At 30.0% G+C, this 23,551-nt stretch overlaps 1 protein-coding gene across 1 annotated transcript in view; it reads left to right on the top strand.

Moving 5' to 3' along the window:
• The window catches only part of LOC133194107 (polycomb group protein Psc-like), a 41,443-nt gene that overhangs the window by 1,072 nt on the left and 16,820 nt on the right, over positions 1 to 23,551 (top strand). Inside the window, exon 2 of the mRNA XM_061330077.1 lies at positions 20,949 to 21,089. Within this exon, the coding sequence (XP_061186061.1) occupies positions 20,975 to 21,089 (115 nt within the window). The 5' untranslated portion in view covers positions 20,949 to 20,974. The remainder of the gene's footprint in view (positions 1 to 20,948; positions 21,090 to 23,551) is intronic.

Genomic DNA, 23,551 nt, shown 5'->3' with positions numbered 1-23,551 from the left:
ACTACTTAACGTAAACTTGAGATGACGTATTTGGTTCCTGGTATAGTTTTATGAAATGTTGACAACTGATATTCGTTTTACGGGAGTGTTTTCAACAGTCCCCTCGTCATCCACTCAAACAGTTTTATTAAAAAGGAGACAAAAATTAAATCTGATGTAAGTCTACTTCTACATCTGCTGTGTTATCTTGTTAGAAAGTGTTTTTTTTTCTTTTTCTTTTTTTTGGTTGAAATTGTCATCCTCTACTTTGAATTTTTATCTGGAAAATTCAAATTTCAGTAGAGATCATGACAATTTCAAATTAACGAATTGCAAAAGAGTAACAGACACTCACGAATGGTAAAACGCAAAAAGGGAAAAAAAAATTCCCGAATTGTTCTATAAAAATAGAAGAAAATAACGATATGGAGAGTAAACTAACAGCGGGATTTGTTCAATTTCCCCTTTTTAAGTAAAATTGATAAAACAATTTTTATCGAACTTTGGTATAATTAAGATCTTGAAAAACTAATCATCGCCTGTGTAACGTTGATAGATAAAGTCTTGCATAGTATTCAAACGCACAAAAGACTTCGAATCAAATAATCCGCAGATTCCTCTCTCTCTCTCTCTCTCTCTCTCTCTCTCTCTCTCTGTAGCAGAACTTTTTTTTTCTGGCACGATATATTGATTTGTTCATTTGAGATATTGCAATGAAATTCCGGCAGCGTAGCAGAAACTCGGCGTCCTTAAGCAAGGAGGAAAAAGTGTTTCATTACAATTTTACGACGTCTTCGCTAGTACGTTATCTGCGCATCATTTTAATAGATTTTTGTTGCGAAGTAAGAGAGGGTTTGTTTTGCTGGTCGTTTATTCGACTTGATGGTATGAAGCTTTGCCAAAGATTTTAACCGGTGCAAATTCTCTCACTAATGTGCCGTTATCGGATCGAAAGAATGTGCAAACTGATTTATATTTGAAGAGGATTTACTAATGATTTGGTCTCTGTGTTTTTCCTTGCGTTCTATCTGTTCGTGTCAAATGTGAACAAAGCAAGAAAATAACATATTTTTTTTATTTAAATTCAATTTCTAAGTATTTAGCATTTGATTAATCTACGAAATTTAGCATGCATCATGCATTGCCCACATTGTAAGTGGATATATATATATATATATATATATATATATATATATATATATATATATATATATATATATATATATATATATATATTATTATTATTAATATAAAAGGATTATATATTTAGTACCACGGTATAGCGCAGATGCACATCAGTTTATGATATCAAAGGGAATAAAAGAAAAGGAGCACGTGCCTATGCATTAGATGTTTAAATCGTGCAGTTTACCACCCACGTGATCTATCTGTTACTAGATTCTGCACTGGTCCCTCTCTAGTGTTTCTATTTCCACGATGATTACTCCACTAGTATATAAACCGAGACACAGTGCTTAGTATGTCGATGTCCTAAACATCTCTTTGAATTCTAATTTCGTCCAGGCACAAAGCGTTTCAGCACAATTACAGATCTTTCTAAAAGAAAATGCACATTATTTTCCGCAACCACTCTTATGTAAAATTTGTTAAATCAATTGGCATTGACTTAATTTGAAAACGAAATTGTCTTAAATAGAAAACCTACACAATTAATATCGACTCAAAAGGAAGAAATAATTTAATCAGTATGCTGAAGATTTCCATTTCTTTCTGTATTAATTTGATAAAAAAAAAAGCAAGATAATGTATTGATGTGATTATTATTATGTGTTCTCAAACATGGAATCTTTTAATCCTTGTGTCCAATTAAAGGATGCCCTGGTAAATGTTTCTATGGATAAAACTTTGGGGAAGTCCTCATAAAATTCTAAATTTTCAGTTTTAATACGCCCGTCTTTAGAGGGACTTATTATTCATCGTGGGTGTTATGCGTAATTTTTTCTTTCTTAGATATGATATTGAAGTACACTTATTTCGGCTTATCCTTATCCAAATAATAAACTAGATTTCCATCCGCTTTATTAGCGAATAACAACGCTATTTATTATAACACACTTAACGACTTCGTCACTATCTTATGTAAATTGTGCACTCTTGATTATTTACTGGTGAAAAAATTCCATTGTTCAGCATGGAAATAACAGAGGGCGGTATTTTTTTTCATACTTGATTATTCATTATGCCCACAGGAAAGTAATAAATCGTATGAATTCCCTTTTGTTTATTCATTTTTCTCTACATAAATGCCATTAACACTTCCATTTAATGGAAAGATTTTTTTCTGTTTTGAAAGTATATTTGATATTCAAAATAAAATTTTAAAAAATCACTGGTTTGTTAATGAAATACGTTCCTAAATTGATTTTCAGTTTTCTTTAATTGATAAACGATTAACAATGAATGTTGAAATGCATGTGCAAAACGACGTATTATTAAAATTTCGCCGTAAGTAGAATTTTATAGTAATCTCGCTATAATTATTCATTGTTTTTCAAGTCTTCTTCTGTTAAGAAACTCTCTCTCTCTAGATCTCTCTCTGATTTACGTTTTTTGCATTCACTGATTTTATTGCTACAGTTATTTTGTAAAATTCCAACAACAATGCTAGAATTGATTAAATTTAATTGTGGGAATGCACATGCACTTCCCCCATTGCATAATAAGTTCCTTTTCGAAAACCATCACTTGGCGAATTTCGAAACATTGAGACGGGAATTTATGACAAAATGCCGATATTTCCGTAAAATTGACGCGGTAATTTTCAATTTCATTCCCCAAAGTGTCAAAACCATTTCAGAAAGCATTTAGTTATCCGTTTTCGTATCATTAGCTTTAAACAGTAGAATCGTTTGTCCTTCAGCATTTTTCATTTAATTTTCGGCCCCATTTAGCATTTGCATATAACAGTGGCATATTAAATGAATACATGGATAAAATCGAGTAGTTGTAAATTCGAAACTTGTTCATTACCCACAGGTTTTAAATTAGGAGAAACAATCGGAGAGGCGACTGGCTATTTTCCCTCGTCAACATTGTAATGAAAAAAAGTTATATTGATTTAAACAGCCCTTATACTGAAACTTAAAACACGAAGCCTGGTAATCTATATGTTTCAGGAAACACACACCCACATCCGCCGCTAGTTTGCGTAGATTTCATATTACACTCGATACGACAGAGTGCACATGCGCTTCACCAAAGCAAAAGCGGAAGTTGAAAATCGATTTAGCCCGGAATCGTCCCCGAGTAACCCTTGGACCACGGCTAATCTCTATTGGCGCATTGATTTTATGCCAGCTATTGGATTCACTCCATTCAGTGAATCATTTTTCATATTAATGCATGTATGTGTAAAAGTTGATCATTATTTGCACAACCTCCTAGCATTAAGGGCTTGTACATCCCTTTCCACGCGTGATTCACAGATACATAATGCACCATATAAAGAGGGGGACTCGTACTATCAAGAACAAAATAATTGCATTGGCTAAAAAATGGTATATTGTCCTTATTTTTAAAACTCTATTCTCCGGGTTGTTTTTATTAGACAACATGTCTAACACAAATCTTAAATGGATATTCAGTTAATTTTTTTTTTTACAAAGAAAATTTAACATTTTCTATGTAAATTGTTAATGGGCATGACGCCGATCTTGTTGACTTAAAAGTACTAAGTTTGCCTAAACCAGGATGAACCCTATTTGTATAATAGCAGATCCGGACTCGTACCGTGCTCGTTCGGAACTAACGCGATAAATATCTTTATCAGTCGTGTCTAATGTCGATTCTTTTTACATGATAAATAAACAACTGAACTGATAAACTCGGTATAGAGGTTTCCTCTACAAATTCAGATTTTTTTTCAATTTAAATTTGTATTTGCAGTTAATTGTCATTTTAAAAATTCAGATTGAGAGGACAGAGGTTATGATATAGAATTCTGATGAAAAATTATGATGAAAGATTTCCAAGTTTCAAATTTCACACGGCTACCTTGTGTAAAAAAGAATAAATAAATTTTGAACAAAGCTTGAAAATAAATCCTTTAATGTCATTAGTTGATTGAATGAGGGTGAGTTTTTTCGATTGTCAGTGGTTTGTTCTTTTATTCAGAGAGGGAGAAATGTAAATGTATACAAATGTACAGAATGTCAGTCCAATTCGTATGTTTCTTGGAACAATATCAGATTCTCAAATGTGAAAAAAAGTTGAAGAAAACACGCAAGCCAGAACTCTTGCATCACAGAATTATGCCTTTAAACAATACTCAGTGTATCTTCACAACAATGTGCTGTTTATTTCTGAGAAAGCACCGGAAGTAATCAAAACACTACACCATAACTAGACTTTTAACTTGAATAAATCATTATTAATTTCTCTGGATAAGGTTTCTACCGTATATGACATTTTTCATTTAAATATTTTATTAAAGGTAAATTTTCACTGCGACAAACCAGTGACGATTTCTGATTTAGACTGTCAAAATAATATATAATTGCATTTGCAGTGTTGTATAAGTGTCATTTTATAGCCAAAATGATGTCCATGAAAGTGCCGATTTGTGATTTGTTGAGAGACTTGCATGTTTGGAATTATTAAATTTTGAATGCTCAACATTCATTAATTGAAGACAATATGGAATAAATAAAACGACTTTTAAAACTTTTGCGTTTTGTCATTTGTGAGCGATTTCCAAGCTTTGAAGTTAACGTTCATTTTCACGTGAGTAAAGACTAGTTGTAACAATTCTACACTTTACACGTTAGCTTAGAGTAGAATAGGAAACTATGCTGCAAGTTTGATGGATGGAGGTAACACGAAATATATTACATAAATTTCAAAAATTCTCAACATGATAAAAATAAGTTTAAATTAAAAAAGATTCTACTTTCCTGTTTGGAAACTTTGAACATACATGTGAATTTGGGAAATGGAGTCCAAAATAAATGTAATTCAGAATTTCTTCCTGAAAATCAAAAAAAAAAAAATGTGGTTTTCTATTTCCAAACTTTATTTTGTAAGAGATGCAATCTAAGACAATTAAAATGCCTTTAAGATTTCATAAAAATCGAATCGTTAGTTTATCACTGTAACAATTATTCAGGCCTTTACCTATCTTTAAAATTACATCCCATGCATCATGAAGAGAGAGAATTCTTTTGGAGGGGACCATTAAGTTAATATGAAGTTTATCAAGGAAATTATGAAATAAGTCATACAATGTGTAATTAGTTTACTCAATTTTTGGTATAAATTTATTCATTGCCTTATTTAAAAAAACATAATGCATTTGGGAGGATGTTTCGAAACATGCGTGGTGTTCATAGATCATACATTAGACCCACAAATAACAATTAACACTTGTTTAAATAAAGCACCAATGATACGATTAAATAATACGTAAATTTCGTATCTTAAATGAAATCAAGATACTGAGTAATTCAAAAGAATGGAAAATGTATTGAAATTTTTTCCCCGAATTGCGAAAGAGAAGGTTGCTTAAAACACTTCCCACAATAATTATGCATTTAAACAAAGACTTCCCACAATTGATGCATATTCTGGGCTATTTGAGCAAGGGAACAGGAAATTAATTTATACATTGTAGATGTAAAATTAGTTCTTTTATAGAAATTTTACACTTAAAACACATATAAAACTAATAGGATGTTAATTAACCTATTAGTGTCACTGCATGAAGTATTATGACATTTGCTTTTTAACAAAAATATTATTGCAGTAAGAGCATGTGTAAATTAAGTGCGCGTTGCATAATAATTCAGGAAATAAACTACATCAATAATTTATGTTCCATATCAAATTCAATATCTCAGATGAGCACAAAAAAATTTGATTTCAATGACTTGATATCACTATTAAATGACAATTTTAATTCATGTTTATACATGTAATGTATATAAGGGAAAACAAACTGAATTGCTCTCATATAACGCAAATAAGATATGAATGTTAAATATACAAATTATACAGACAGATAGACAGGAATATTAAAGACATCACGACTCAATTCATCGTAATTGTAGTTTTCTTACCTGACTTTAAATAAATATTATCTATCTTATCTTATTCATGAGCTGTATGTTAATATATACAATAATTTCGAAAGAGTGATTTCACGTATAGTAACAGTAACTTGCTTAAAGTGATAAATGTGTCACGTGTTCTGGGTACGTTTATTATATCTTTACAATAGGACACCTTATTGACTTATAAATACGAAATGTACAACATAGTACAAAATTAGAGAAAAAAAAGTTGTCGTATACATTAAAAATAAACAATGTAACAACAATAAGTAAGAATTGTACAATATATTTACTAATTCTTTTTCTAATAAAGTACAAAATGCAATAAATGTTATCAAGTCACATAAATATAAATTACAACAACATCACATCTAGATGTCATTTTGTAACATTTGAAATGACACATTTACACAATTCAGATTTGACAAAAATGACAACATCGAAGTATTAATGCAAAAGAAGTCAAGGTTATTTCCAATATCCATGACTTGTTAACAGCCACGTGTTCTTACAGTATGATTAGTCTGTATTTTACACTTATTTACATCACTCAGATGTAAATAAACGAAACACAGGTAATCTCTTAGGTTTCAATCCTAAGAAAACTCGTTATTTCCAAGTGTCTCAAAACGACGCCAGAGTGATTGCTGTAGACTATACAAATTACACTAGAGAGCGATAAAGCCACGAACAGTGCACGTAAAGCACAATAAATACACAGAGGCTTTGTAGAAATTATCTGATAAAGCCCTACTCTGTCAGGTGAAAGAGAGAAAAAAGAAATGGCGCATGGTTTGTGTTATCCTCTGTCTTTCTTGTACTTGACACCAAATGGAGGAAATCGTAATTTGAAAATATTTCTTCTACTCTACTTAAACCATTGAACCTCTTTTTTTTTATTTAGAAGGGAATAAATAAATTAACATGATTAACATTAGGTCTAAGGACTTCACTTATAAATTATAAGCGTCGTTAAAGAAAAAGTATCTGAAATGATAAGCTAATAAATCATAGATCGCTAATTAATTTAATATAACTGAAATGAATTTTATTGCTAAATTCATGTATGTGATATATATTTTGTTGTATTTGATTGTAAACGATTTTTTGGCCTTAAGTCGTTTTATAAATGCAAATGATTCTTATCGATCTGTAAAGTAATATAATTAAATGAAATATACCCCCCCCCCCGCATTACCTATATGCAATATATAGGCTGACGAGTTAGAGATCCATTCAGCTGTTTCATGTTATGTTCTAATTTTTTCCCCCTCCCAGTTAAGAAAAAAGAGATAGAGAGACCATGATATTTGCATTGACTTTCAAATGAAGCTTTTTAATATAGTTCTGCATGCCAGAGGAATAGCAAAAAGTGTTCATTTTGTGACTTTGCGTTACAAATTCTTCCCACTGCGCAAAGGAGCGTTCCCTCATTAAAAGCTAATTGTAGGTTATGTGTTCTGTGAGCCTTTAGGAGGAAGTAGATCTCTTTTATAGCAATGGTTGAGAAAATCAATGTCTTAATTGTTAAATTGTATTTCGTCCTAAGAGGCGATTGTATAGAAATGCAACTTGTTGGATGTATATTATGTAATAAGAAGATTACGTTTTCATAATAAAAGGTTTGTTAGTATTGAATAGTGTTAAAAGTGCATTCTTCTTTTCAAAAAGTGGTTTGAAAAAAAGTCAGTTGTTAAATTGTTAAATTGATATTTTTCGTGGAAAAAAGGTAGCATATATTATCTGTTTTCTGATAAAATAATTATGTCAGCATTGAATTATACGCAAGTTCAAGTATAAAAGATAACATTCCTGAAATCATTTGCAAATAAAGCTTTAAAACTTAACAAGTTCTGGAACAGGTTTCAAACTCTTTATATAGTATAATCAGTTCATATTTGACACGTTAAATATGGAATCGACGTTCTTTTATAAGATCTTGATTATATTTGTTTTCTTTTTTATATTATTTTTAATCTTTTTAATATTATTTTTTGGGGCAAAAAAATAATAACGTAAAAGATTGAATCATTCTTTAATAGATTTCTAAATTTGAGCACGGGCTTCATTATTTTCTGCTGAACCTGTATATTGGTGTGAACTAAATATATGCAATTATTATAAACAAGCGCCAATATATACTATTTGAGATGTTCTGGCGCAGAACCAACATTAAGGGGATTGAGATTGCACATGTTTAATTAAGGTGTTATACAAGAAGACACAACGTATTACTAATGTTTGAGAATTTTTATTTCCACTATTTCCGGCAGATCACTACAGGCGTTCGTGAGGTAATTTTACCGTATGATAGAAATTACATACCTTTGGATAAAAAAAAAATGTCTCGAGATGAAGAAAAAGAGCGTTATAGAAAGGCAATAAATGACTGTATGAGCGGATATTGACCCTAACAGAGGGTGTTGATGGTATATATAAAATACGCCATCCCCCTGCTGGCTTTCAACCGTATACAATAAATTACAGCATCGTTCATCGTAAACTTAGCGCGTGTCTTTCCAACAAATTCTGGTATGTTATTTGAATGGGCATTTAATTGATGGTACTAAGCAACAGTAGGATTTTTATCTTCGTGGAATTAGCTAAGGATAGCCTACTTTTGATTTTGCTGAAAGAAATCTCCACTGAAATAAGATATTGAATGTTACTTTTATTGTTTTACGGGGACCAGCTGGTAGCTTTTTGATATGTTCATTGAACTTTTGAAGTAAAACGAATTAGAGACGTTGCCTATTTTTTCTGTTTACAGGTGTAGGTCAAATGGAAGTATTTTTAAAATCATTTTAATGTTTTAACCACGCCAGAATTCAAAAATGGTGTGAAACAAGACGCCTGTATATTCTTTACCAATATCTTCTAAATTTAAGGCAATGGTTTTTTAAAACCTTAACTGTTCTCACTCATGTAAAATGTATTAAACAGACTTTCGAAACAAATGTGGAATTTCGCCAGAGATTTTCAAAATACTTGGCAAAGACAAGGCGCTCTCCCTCGAGAAATCCGGAAAAGCAATATAATAACGATTCGTGATTTACTTCACAAGCACTCCCTTTTAAAAAACGTAATTCTTATAAAAATAACATTTAGTCACATTCTGCTTAAAGAAAATGGTGAGTAAATTTTTCCAAAAAAAAGAGATCAATTTGTGTAAATTATTCAGCAGAACAACCCTGGCAAAACGAAATGATCGAACACTTTGACGCCCGGAACAATTTTATCAATTACTACATCACCTTATGATTTTCTGAAATAGGAGGAGAGTGTAGATGTGATTGTCCAATAAAGGATTATGAAATAAACAATTAGGAATGATTGATTCTCTAATGATTATGATATTTAAAAAATTGGGGTCACTGGTTTGCCAGACAAATCCTAACAAAAATGTACTATAGTTTACTAAAGTTAACTACAGTAAATCAAAGTTTTCAGTAAAGTAAATCAAAGTAAATTTACTATGAATATCAGATCGTTATATCTTATTTTTTTTAAATTCCTATAAGCAATTTTCTTATATTAAAAAGAAATATTACTTGTATAGTTTTTTCAAATATTTACATTCTAGAGTAAAGTTTCATAGTTAATCAAAGTATTTCACTATTCTTAACTATAGTTACCTATAGTAAATTTTTGTTGGGAAGAGACTTGAGGATGTCGTATTAAATATAACATGCTTATTTCTGTGGGTTAGCTTATTTTGTCTCTGTATATTAGGACATGAAACATATTTATAGTTTCAGAGAATTTCACACTTCTAACTTTCACAGTCATGTTAACAGATATACATGCACCGATAGCTATATTTGTACGACATACACTTCATGTTATATAATATAGTTACTCGTGAATGTATGCCTAAAACACTTATACTAAAGATTTTAGAAATGATTATAACTAAGTATAGTTGGGCAATTAACATTAAAACATTTTCAAAATGGCAACCATTGATTTAGAATCAAACAAAACAGGAAAATTTCAAATCTCATTTTTCTCAGCAACTGCCAAATTTATCTTCTGAAACATGAAAGGATAATATTTACATCAAGTGAAACTGATTTCATAAACATTGTAACCTGCATATGAAGTTTATGTCTACAAGTTTTATCAATATACGAGAGTATTTTCTACGTACGAGCAATTTTCACAAAGAGGCAAGCTATTGACAAATAAGCTGATGATACAAGGATATCAACAGTCTCGTTTAAAGTCAACATACCACAAATTCTATGATCGATACAATTACCTAGTTAGACAATACATTCATTGTTAAGGCGAATGTTGACTGACATTTTTGTTACAAATTTTAAGGCCATTATTTTTCACACTGAATCGTCTATGAATTTTTCCGTTTGTCCAAGCATGACAAAGAACACATGGCGCATGTGATCATAATTTTTTGTGCAAATAGCAAAATGGATTCCGTTGGAAAACTCGTGCTATAGAGAGAAAAGAAGGAGAACTTTCTTCCTTTTTAATAAAGTTTTTTTTTTCAAAATGCTTAATATTATTAGCAGACCTATTTTTGTATTCACATGACGCAGAATTTATTCAAAATCTTATACACGAGAAAAGGAAATCTCTTGCTGTGGCCTTCAGCACGACATTTAGATATAACGACGACGTATTATCAGTTAACAATAATTATTTCCATTCATATGTCGACACTATATATCCCAGTGAGCTTGAAATAAAAGATACCACAGTCTAATACATCTGTTTCATATGTGGATATTTTACTAGAAAAAGACGTTAATGGTAATCTAACATCAAAGCTTCATGATAAACGTGACTTTTCAATCGTCAACTTATGCAGCGATATACCCTTACTTATCACCTGCATATGGGGTATTTATCTCTCAGTTGATTCGATACGCAAGAGCATGCTCTACGTATGAACAACTTCTAAACTGAGTTAAGTTATTGACAAGTTGATGAAACAAGAATATCAACAGTCTCGTTAAAAGTCATTAAAGTCAAATTTCTTAAATTCTAAGATGACCGACGTTTTTCATACTAATTGTTAGACCATTATTTACACATTGAATTGTCGACGGACTTTTCCGTTATTTCCCGATCATAACAAGGAGCACACGGCGGGTGTGACCGGTCGGGAGGGAATGCTCACTCCTCCATGGCATCTGATCCATATCTGATGTTTTTGGAGGTCCGTGTTTGCTGTGCTCCCGACTTGTATTGTTTTAATTGATTTTGAGCTTGATTACTGTTCGTTATCTCCATATTTCATTGATGTGTAAGTTTCTGGAGTTTTCAATTTCAAAAACGTCTGCCGTTGCCACGGAAACAAAAATTCGGACTGAAAATTTAAAAATGTTCAAATTCTGAGATAGTAGTTTCTTTGCCTTCAACTCTTGGGGTCAGTTAGGGATGACATATGCTATAGCTTGCAATAGCAGAGTTTCTAGCTAGAATTTGATATGACTTGCGCTTATTGTTCCTTAATCGGTATTCAACAAAGATGTAGTTACGCAAATACCTTAAATGAAAATTTAATGGTGCTTGCATGTATAATATTAAATGGAAATTAGAATATGCTTTTCTAAATTAACTGTCCACATTTCACTAACTTGTTCTTCGTAATATGTATGCAACTAGCACTAGTATGAGGAATTAGGTACAGAAAAGGGCCCGAGGCTATTCTAGGTCGTTACCAATAGAATTATGTTAAATGAAACAAAGCAAAAGTTGTAAAATAAATATATTATTTTTTTTCATATTGATATTATTAATTTTATGAAAGTTACTTGTAATAATATTTTGATTTTTTTTTTCTCAAAGTTGCAAGCGTAAACGAAAGGTTTCCTGTAAATAAGGTATATAGTTAATAAGAGAAGGTTTTCTAATATCATTTTATTATTTTGATTAGAATTAGATTTTAATGAAACGGACTATTCAAAGATAATGGATCATAAATGTTATGACTAAGACCAAAATTTAATTCTGCTTATAACTTTCTAATTTACATTAAATTGAAAATGGTTTTAATCTTTATAAAAGGGATGTAGAAAGATATTTTACGCTGGTAAATTCAAACAGAATCATTCATTTTTTGCACAATTTTACAGTCAACTAAAGTTTTTGGTCTTAGCGTAAGTTCTTTTTATAAAACGGACCCCAGAAGTTGTGTCTAAAGATTCTTACTTAAATAGTACTCTTCTTACTCCTAAACTACAAAAGTTAGTTTTTTTTTTTTTGTTTTTTTTTGTTTTTTTGTTTTTTTTTGTTTTTTTTCTCCAAGTACGTCTTGAACGTATGTATTAAAACAAACTTGTTTATCTATGGAAAATATAATCTATATGATAATGACGATTGCAACTATTTAAAGTGAGAACCAAGTTTCTGAAAGAACTTGTGTTATAGCCATATTTATAGCGTTTAAAATATTATTTGTTCAAATTTTATTTTATTAGTAAAATGCTATGTGGTTCGTAGCATTTTCCTTCAGTTTCTCTCCTTTTTAAATACAACGATTTTAATTAATTTAATGGTAATAAAGGGAAATTAATATTTTGAATAAATATGATAAAGAATTGAGAACGATGTGAAATTTGAATTATTCTTAAGTAAAAACATCATAAGCTTACTTGAAAATATATCCACATTATTTGTTCTTTTCATCCATGCCAATTTCCGTCATGGTTGCTCACTCGGTAGAGCGCTTGCTAAGTGATCGGAAGGTCGTTGGTTGAAATCCTAACCGATACTGATTTAAATCGATACAAAATAGGTAGCAACTGTGCCAAGCGCTCGGTACATTGAAGTGAAAGTTGCGAGTCTTTTGGATAAGACCTTAGAAACCGAGACCCCGTGTCACGGCAGGTGTTGGCACGTTTAAGAACCCTCACTGCGCAATACCCCACTGAAAGCCGAGTAAAGTGCACCGAAGCCTTTAACCGGTATACGCCATGATGACGTCTCTATATGAGTGAAAAATTCTTGAATGGGACGTAAAACAACATAGAATCAATCATTAAATCAATCATCAATGACCACGCTACGGACATAAAAAACATTAAATAAAGGAGTATTGATCAAAGAAAATTATAACTTAGGCATTCGGTTATATGCGGACAATATTGGAATCATTTTTCCAAATGAAAAGGACATGTAGGACATCCTCGAAGTCGTGGACTCATGGTCTTATAAAAATAACGTCTTCGGATCATGAAAATAACTCTTTAAAAGTTCATTTTCTGAAAGAAAACGCAAAAAAAGAAAATATCACAAATTTCATCTTGGAGGAGATTATCTGACTTATGAATCTTTTTACAAAAAATGTTTAGATATAATCTTACGAGAAACAATGAATTTCAACTCGGAGAAAATCTGGCCAATGAACCTTTCGATAAATATTTAGGTGTAATCTTTGATGAGAGTATTGATTTTAAATGAAAAACAGAAAATTTAGAAAAAGCTGGAGAGTGCAGTTTAGTCAAAAAGAAAAGACTGATATTAAAAGTCCTTTTCTTCCATTAGGGTGTCAATGATTCATAAATTTTTCAATTATTTAAATGAAACATCAACGATTTTATCCTCAAAGACTCAGGTTGCAAAAGATTTCAAATGGTTTGAATTATACGCGCATTGATGTTTAAAAAAGGTAATGATAGCCATAAAAAATGAAGAGAAAAGAGAAAATTTAGGATAAGAGTGCATTGTTTAGTCTTTTATACTTCATTGCTAAATTAAAACCCGATTTTCATTAACCTCTAATGATGTCGAATCCACTACGAAAAAAAGTACATCATAATTAAACACATTTGCATCCATTACGTATATGTCTGTTTCACTGAAATACCAGTAGATTGCAATATTATCTATCAATTAATTTTATTTATTTTAAGTAAAGGCAACCTTTCATGATTAAATTTACCAGTATGCCATAAAAGGAGCTTTATGTGAACTTATTTCAAAAGTTCGTTATCAAATGATCAGGATTAGAGCTAATAACCGCCTGTTGATGATCGCTCACACAACCTGATTTTCCAGCTTTTGTTATTGGATTCCCCTCCGTTCTTAACGATACGTCACTTATAGGATCTCATGTGTGGTATCGTGCGTGTGTGTATTGGGTGCACTGAAGCATTGATTTAATTCAATGTGAAGCTTGGTTCGGTATCCTTTAAGAATATAACTTATAATCCCAACAAAGAAGTTTGGTCTTGACTTCCCTTGACTTAGGTGAGCGAATACAATGCACAGCCCGAAACTGAACCCTTTTCTTTGATCAAGAAGGGTGGCAGAAATACAAACCTTAATTCATAAAAAAAACTTTAAAAAATGTTTTCAGCTTGATTGTGATTTATTTTTTTGAGAAATAGCTTGTAAGGTGAATAAGAGAGATCTCTTTTCAAAACTTTTTCTTTTGTAATTTGCATGCGAAAAGTCGCCTATGAACCATGTACAAGTCGTTTTTAGTAGGATTTCGTTGACATAAAATTCTTTTGCGCATGAAGGTTGATATAAGTATGAATGATCACATTTCTAAAGAAACGACCGTACAGACAATATGAACGTTTATCGCCTCCATCGATGATAAAGTAAGTTCTTTGAGCTTTTTTATATACCACCTTTTTCTTGTCTAGTTAATTCTTTTTCCTGATTTTATTTAAATATTTTAACATTTCGAATTATCTTAATCGTTGTAACAGAAATGGTATTAAAAGTTCATTTTGTTATTGAATGACATGGGGTGTAAACACAATTTGTGAACAAGTTTGTTTTTTCAAGGCTGTATTTTATCTTGTTCTATATTCGTTCGCAACAAAATTGTAACACCCAAGATGTTTTTACACATGTGTTCACTTGCTTCATAAATGCCCGAACTCTTTCCTTATCAGCAATGCAAATACCATAATGCCATGCGCACCACCATGTGCGACCTTGTACATTTGCGCATTGCACAAAACATGGCAACATTGTAATGTCTCTCTTAAAATCGTCTTAGGCAACATAGACTTGTTAGAAGTGTTTTGTATTTTGGAATGTGTAAGTGTAAAGATAAGAGGTTAAAATCGGGATTAAAGAAAGGATTAAATATAAAATATATTAATAAGTGTGATATTGTTGAGTGATATAAATACTTAATTCAATTACCGAAATGTATTTTACGTCATATTCGCGGTAAGCCTTTCAGAAACAATAGAAAACTTCATTTGACCTATTTCACCCTGTACTTCCGCATCTGTTGCGCAATATATTTCCAGTGCACCGAAATGCTGCCGCTCACTTCTATTGTAAACATGCGCATTACGATTTCAAATATAGAACAAGCGTAAGTCGTTCAGTACAATAATAGCGGCAAACAGTATCAGTAGCCTTCATTGTTCAGACCGAATGATACAGATGATGTTTGAAAATTTTGAGGTGTGCCAAAAATAATCATCACGATACAGCGTATAAATAGTCTTGGACAATTTATGATTTTTTTAATTGACTTCATCGATAAGTAAGCGAAAAATATAAAAACTTTTTTGTAAAGATATTAAGTTCCTACAGTAATTAAACAAGCAAACACCAAACAAGGTAACAAACAAAACAAGCAAAGATAAAGGGAGATGTGAGGAAAAACAGGTCAGTATGTTGTCTTTCGATCACAAGTTCTGAAAATTTTCAGATCTGAAAAAAAAAATTATTTTAAAAAAACTTTATATTAATTACAAATTGTAAAAGTAAATAACACTCGGATAGCCTTAACTATTTGTGATCCATAATGAACCGTTGAAAATCAAAACAAAATAATCAACATTTTGATTAATTACAATTAAAAATAACAAAATTTTATTTCTGAATCTCATTTAATTTGATGTACAGTGTAATGGGGGGAGTAAATTTGGTTTGTTTTGTTTTTGTTTTTATTACTTTTATTGTCTTTGAGGTAACTCGTATGTGGTACGCAAGGCGCTTTTATTGAAATTAAGTCATGATAAGTCCTTATCTTTCACAGCGATTCCCCTTTTGAGACATGTAATAACATTGCATGAAATCGATAAATTTATACATCCTATAGGCGGTTGAGTGTTACGTAACATTTATTTCAATCTAATCTTGTTAATAAATGATTACATTGTTATACATTTTTTCACCAAAGTAATATTTCATTTATAAAACTGTCAAACAAATTAAAAAAAAACATAAAATTAAAATCAAGAAACATCAGTAAGTGAATGTCGTAAAATTAAAAAAAAAAGTAAAATCAAGCAACACTAGTTAAGCGAATGTCATATCCTATGTACTCTTGATTTCCTTTGTGCTTTATTTCTTTTTTTTTTTTTTTTTTTTTTTTTTTTTTTGACATATTATGACATTCTTATTTATATCCCAAGCCTTGCATTTAAAGCATAATTGATATATTTTTGGATTAGCTTTTCCCTGTAATTATTACATATCTATTTTAAATATAATCAATGTTATAATCAATATTCTAAAAGTCTGCTATAATACGCGTATGATATAGATAATGATGGAACGCATCCTTTGGTTGTACTTCTTAGTTTTTGAAAATTATGTAATTTCTCAAATTTAAAAAGGATTTCAAAGACAACGGGGGTAAAATCTCTACGAAAATGGTGTCTTAGTAGGATTATTTTTTGTTAATTTTACTTTAGTGTTATCATCTTTTGATCTTTTTGATAAATTAAAACCCATTTTCTGAAGACAATATTTCCTTTGTCTAAGAATTAAAATTATATTTTAACTAGTAAATCATGCTTTTTGCAGTTATTTCAAATTTGAAATGATTGGAAACGTTAATTCTTTTTCTCTGCAATTCTCCAATAAAAAATGAAGAGAAAATGCAACTGTCTATAATTACTTATCTCACTCTAATTATTTCGTACAGTGTATAAGACTAGTGCTACATGTACATTTCAAACATTTCAATCATTTAAGTGTATTTTTTGTTGTGTAGTACAACCTTATTTTCGCCCAATTTTAATTTTCGATTTTTTTTTCACAAGCGATTAGAATGGCAAAACTGTGGTATACCATACACATATAATTAGAATCAATAATCAATGGATGGAAATCAAAAAATAGATTTTGTTTATGATATATAAGATAACTAGATTATTATATATTCATTGGAGAATCCAGTTTTACCTTCTTTTTAACCGTTATTGAGACCTTTTGCTTTATGAGAAGAGAACAATTTTTGAAGAAATATGGATATGGTTATGTTAAAAGAAGACACCGAAGATAGATAACTATGTTTTATAGATAAATTAAGCTTTCCATACAAGTTTATTAGTATTTTATTCTTCTTAAGTAATTTTAAATAAATGTATTGTACAAAATGTTTGCTAATGGGCATGGACTCCAGTACGGATTTCTTCTTTTTTTCGGAATACAACGAAGTAGCCAAATCGACTCCATTCAATATTATGATATAAAGATTGAAAATAAAAATATATATATTACTTTTTTTATTACACGGATCTTCATTATCTTTATGCCATTATATGCTTCATCTTAATTTACTACAAACAGTTATGTTGACATCTTGGTTTCCTTTTAAAAAAAGGAAAAAAAATCATTACAATATATATTAATAAACTTATTATGATTAAAATTTCTATATTTTTAAATCTTATCCCACGATGAAACATCGGGAGTAAGTTTTTGTTTTATAGGTAACTGCACAAACTGTATCGCACATCCAAAGCCATCCAATCCATTACTTATTACTGACTATGTAACGATGTTTGTTTCGTCATTTGTTTTATGAAGCTCTATTCGATCATTATATTTTATTTTTCATAAAATGAGGATCAGTGCACTGTTAATGACACTGACAAAAAATTGTAAACATAAGTGTATAAGCATAAAAGTATTTACATAAGGACGTAGATTATTCTGTACGTTGTTTGTAAGAGAACCGATAACGTTTAATGGAAACATTTTTTTGCAAATTTTTTTGCAATTATATTTCATCATTTGCATGCTATTATTATACAGATTTTTTTGTACAGTACTCCTTGATATTTTATGAGGACTATAGATTTATTTCAACTCCTAGCAGCTCAAACAAAATTTATGATTTTTTTTAGTTTTGTTTTAATATTTATTAAAACATAGCTTATTTTAACGAAAATATTGTAAGATTATGCAGAAATCTGAATTAGCTGATTGTCATTATTTTTTTCTATTGCAAATGTTTTATATTGACTAAACTTTATAATGGCTTATGGCATTTTGTAATGAAAACTCTCTGTGTATGGAAGCTTTATATTTGAGAACTGCATTTATAATACTTAATTCCCAGTAATTGTCAAAGTAGTTTTGTAATTGATGGCGCAGTTCCACTTCATTTGAAATCGGTAAAATAATAAAAATTTCTATCGTGTAATGCACAATAAACTAAAACAATTTGATTTGATGACCTTTAAAAAAAATTCACAGTTCATATTCCTATTCCTAGGTTTTTTGGCATTAAAGAGGGTTTATAAGGTTTATAAAGTAAAGGTATCAAGTACGTGAAAGAGTCAATTTATGAAATATTAGTATGTAACGAACAGTAAGTCCCAATTTTATGGAACATATCCATTTAGACATATTGGAGATAAATATATACGAATTAAGTAAAGTGAGAAGAAACTTAAAGACTTACACTGATCGATGCAATCGAATTTAAAATGAAATAAGATGATTTTTAAATTATATATATATATATATATATATATATATATATATATATATATATATATATATATATATATATATATATATATATATAAGACTCAATTAGTAAATTGCTTTTATTTTATTTCTAGGGCTAAGAAATTAAGTTTTTACCCAATCCCACAATGAGTTCTGGTCTATGATACATACTTTTCGATAAACATTAATTTTTTATATAGAGCCATCGCCACAAAATAAGATGTTTGGCGAACTGCAAATTCTATCAATGATGAAATTCTCTTAATGATAAAATTGGACAATGTAGCTGTCGATGTATCTACATATAAAAAAATTTATTATTTCTTTTCTTTTTTGCCAAAACCAAGAAATTGCCCTAACCCTTTAGGAAAAAATTGAAAAATGATAAATCGACATGATTTCTAACAATAAAAAATATTTTTTGATTTTAAGTCTATTAAAAGGATCTTACTTCAATTAGATTATTTTTTTTATATATCAAGGAAAATATTTCGTCTTCCGATTCTTATATAGGCTCTTAAGAGACGTTTGTACTTATTTAAAGTTACAGGGAACTATCCCCGATCTTTGTGTAAAATGTTCTTTAAATATGAATGCACTTAATTTTAAACTTCTTAAAATAAATCAAATCATATCTAAGCTTTTTAAATATCATAGACTAGTAGTAACTTCGAAACATTTAAGTGAAGGTTAAGTTCAGCTTTGAATCCCAAGCATGTCATGCTATTAAGCTATGCCAAATTTAAGCACACATAGATTTATTGTGTTCTCCATTCGGCATACACATTTTTCAAGGTCATTGACAGGAAAAAACCTAAATCTGCAAGGAATTCATGTAATTAGGTATGCCTGTTTCTCTAGGCCTTGTAGCCTTTAGAATGATCGATTTGTGGTTTTACATGCTTTCATTGTACTTGGTTCCAGAAATATGTCGGCTCACAGCCACAATCACGTTTTAAATTACTTTACACCGAGTGATATGCTAGTTGTAATAGCACATGCGCAAACAATGTTTTTGATGTTACGTAATCTGGATTTTTTACGGTTTCTTTGATTGATAAGCCGGAGATTTATATCTTAAAACATTAGCAGCTCGGAGCACATTGTAACGAAACCTGCTTTTTGTAGAATATCAGCTAAACGTGTTTAAGAATAGTTATCCTATTTTGTGATGGAAAAAGGAAGTATAAAGTGATTATTTGCAGGATTTGAGTAAATCTGATAAACGGTCAAATGTCTGACAAGAATTATTTAAATTCCTCTCACGTAACTTTTCTAACAGCCATTTTATTTTTCAAGAAATAATTTCATACGAAATTTTGGTTTGAGCAATAATCTTTTTAAAAAGATAGAGTCATATCGTAAAAAGCATCAAGTTAAGAGCTTATGTAAACCATGACAATTCCCAATATCTACAGTCTCCTAAAATATCAATTTTGTGTGAAGGTTTTAACCAAAAAAAAACTTCATAAATAGAAAGGAGTTAAGTTGATTTTAGCTTATCTCGAAATGGGTGTGACTTAATTAAACGCTGTTGACTCACGCTGAGTGTAATACATTAAAACAAAATTATACTTGTACATAAGCATAATATTTCACCATTCCCTGAACAAATGATAACTTATGTTTCGCATATTTGATCTAAAGACATGTTTATCAACAATGCAAAGATCTATGAAGAATGATAAGATAAATTGATTGCATAATATTTTCCGAAACTTATTCTTTCATTAAGATTGAAAAACAGGTCATTTGGAAAGTAATGCAACAATAGAAAAATGATACAACTCTATGTTCTCATAATCTCTAATAATCAGAGAATCTGAAATCAGAAAGCGTCCTTTGACGAGACTTCATCGTATTGCATAATTTTGGTTTTCAATACTTTTATGATAATTATGCATGTTGTTTCTTTTTAAACGACTTTATTTTTTTTCTTTTGCTTTAGATGACTTTAAATACTTTAAATGAAGTACAGCCCTATGGAGTTTTGTTTATTTGTCTTATTGTATTAACTCATTACCGAGGTCATGAATTGAATCTTGGTTATATTTGACAGTCTCAAAAGGCTTCAATAAGGAACAAGCGGCCAATACGCATGACTGCATCACCATTTAAGATCTCATTTCAGGGCAAGCATTTTACAGATCTACGACCTTCTGCTTTTGAATATATTATAAAGATGGCATGTTTATTGTGTTGTTACAGGGAAATGTACGAGTGAATAAGGAATCATGCACAGAAAGACTCGCCTCAAAATAAACCCCTCCCTTAATCCCCACCTCATCTGTGTGTTGTGTGGTGGCTACCTTATAGACGCGACAACCATTGTGGAGTGTCTCCATTCCTGTAAGTCTTAACTTGATTTTAAAAAAAAACAACTTTTTTTTAATTGAACTTTTGTGATTTTTTTCCCCTTACATCTAAAATATGTTTGATTTGAGGTTCCAAGAAGGACAAAATATGCTTGTAAGTTCCCTCAAGTCGGGAATAGACTTATGATAATTGTAATATGTTGATTCACCAATCATGGGGGGGGGGGGGGGAGTATATAATTATTTATGTATGATCACATTTAAATGATATTAAAATATCGTAATATGATAGAATATTTACTCATTTTTTCCACCATGGAGGTACAAATGAATGATGTACAGTATCAGAAGTAAGATACTCATGAAAATGATTTTTAATATATCCACAATTGTGCTAATATTTGTCTCTCAAACCGAGCCAAAATTCCCTAAAGCCACATACAATAGATGGATTTTTCTGCCTCCGATAGTGGAAGAGATGATTTCTGGATATTAATTACCTTTTTTTTCCTAGAACAAAAAGTAATATGAGAGTATAGTACATGAAATCTTTCTAAATGCCATCTACTTTAATCTTAAAAAAAAAAAATCATTATATTCAAACGTTGCAAAGTACACCAATAATTGATAAAATATATACATATTTAGTGCGCAAAAAATGAGGGGAAAAGATGATCTATTAAAACATTTTGAACTTTTGATTTATTGATTTTTATATATGTACATCCTGACACTAGTGTTGAATTATTGATATGCAAATTATGTATTCCATTAAATTATAATTAGTTCCAGTGAAAATCTACCTATATGGATCCACAAATCCTTGCGGTGGCGTTTTATCCATTGTGTCTTCAATGGTATTAAGTGCTCAGATTTCCAATACCCAATTAACGCCTGAAAATAATCTGAAAACGATAGTTCAGAAGAGTGAGAGAGGCAAACATGATTCTATGGTGAGCTTTCGTTCCCACGCAATCATACAGGAGTGGAATTTCATTCAGAAAATCATGATAAACCTTGCTCTTTTCTGCATTGATAAGATTCGAACCTTTAAAAACACAGAGCTCTTCAGAGCATTGTGTCAAGAAGAATTATTTTTGAAACTCAGCTGTTAATTTCATGATGTACATGATATGCAAGCAGAACACTCTCTAAAGCAGCTGCAAGAAACACTGCATTACATTAAAAACCTCAGTTTGAACTATATGTGTTTGAGCATTCAATCATTATAAATAATTTTTTAACTTAACTGTCAAAAAACATTTTATTTCGACTTTCTGTTTCATTATTATGCATTCGATATAGCATTGCCATATCCTGATTTGATACAGAAACATGAAATGAATAATAATCATTTTTTCTAAAAACTTTTGGCACCTTCATTCATAAGATATAAATATTTAAGATTAAAGATATATAATTTTTAACTTTTAGTGTAGGCTAAGTATCTGTTTAACAAGATGAGTTTACTTGATTTTTTAATTTCCTCAATGAAGAGTGTAATTGTTTAACGTTATCAAATCGACTAGATAGATAGATATACATTCTTCGATGCAACAAAAATATATTCTGAAAATTTGATATATTTTTAAAAAGAAAATTATAATTATGAAAAAAATTTATTTAAATCAACTTCTGTACAATTTTTTTTTTTTTTTTTTTTAAAGTTTTTTTATACTTCTTTGAATCCTCTTTTGCATAAAAAATACACAATTTTCAATTAATTTACTAATGTAATGCAGCAAATTTTACACCTGTTTACAGGGCAATAAGACATGCCCATATCAGTAACAAATCGTCTGTTCTAAAGATGATTGACAAAAAAATACACCTTATATTGTCTTCTCTTACCTCTTATCATATCCCTAACAAACATTTATTATAGTTAACTACAGTTAACTTAAGGGTTAGGGTTATAGATTAGGGTTAGTTAACTTACCTTAATTTAAATATTTTTAAAAAATGGAAAACATAAAATATAACAATCAGAAATCCATAGTAAAGATTTTTTGATTTACTTTAATAGTGAAAAACTTTGATTTACTATAGGGAAAAAAACTTTGATACTATAGTAAACTATATATATCTATAGTAAACTATAGTTAATTATAGTTTACTATAGTTAACAATAATTCCTTTTTATTAGGGATATCCCATAAAACTTTTTGTTAACCTGTTGTACAGGAGTGCTGAAAGAAAAAAAAAGTGATAAGCATTGTTATTTCCAGAACAATTTTGCGATAAAATTTACTTACTAGTATTATTACGTACATGGGATTATTGAACCCATTTCTGCAAAGTGACAGACAATTATTTTGTATTACATGATTATAGGTACAACATCGTTGCAACATTAAACTCAGTTTATTCTATAAATATAGATTTTTTTTCAATAACCTTTGTTTAAATGTATAAATTTTAAAAAAAAAAACCGCTTTCATGTAAGTTAAGCACAAATTATGACTGGAATACTAAACAATTTTTTTTTCATTTTGA

The sequence above is a fragment of the Saccostrea echinata genome, unplaced genomic scaffold (genome assembly GCF_033153115.1).
Source record: "Saccostrea echinata isolate AGI-Se365-2 ecotype Australia unplaced genomic scaffold, CSIRO_AGI_Sech_v1 ptg000028l, whole genome shotgun sequence".
In the NCBI taxonomy this organism is placed as follows: Eukaryota; Metazoa; Mollusca; class Bivalvia; order Ostreida; family Ostreidae; genus Saccostrea; species Saccostrea echinata.
Note: the sequence above shows the minus strand (reverse complement) of the source record. Positions and strands in the feature narration are given on the sequence as shown.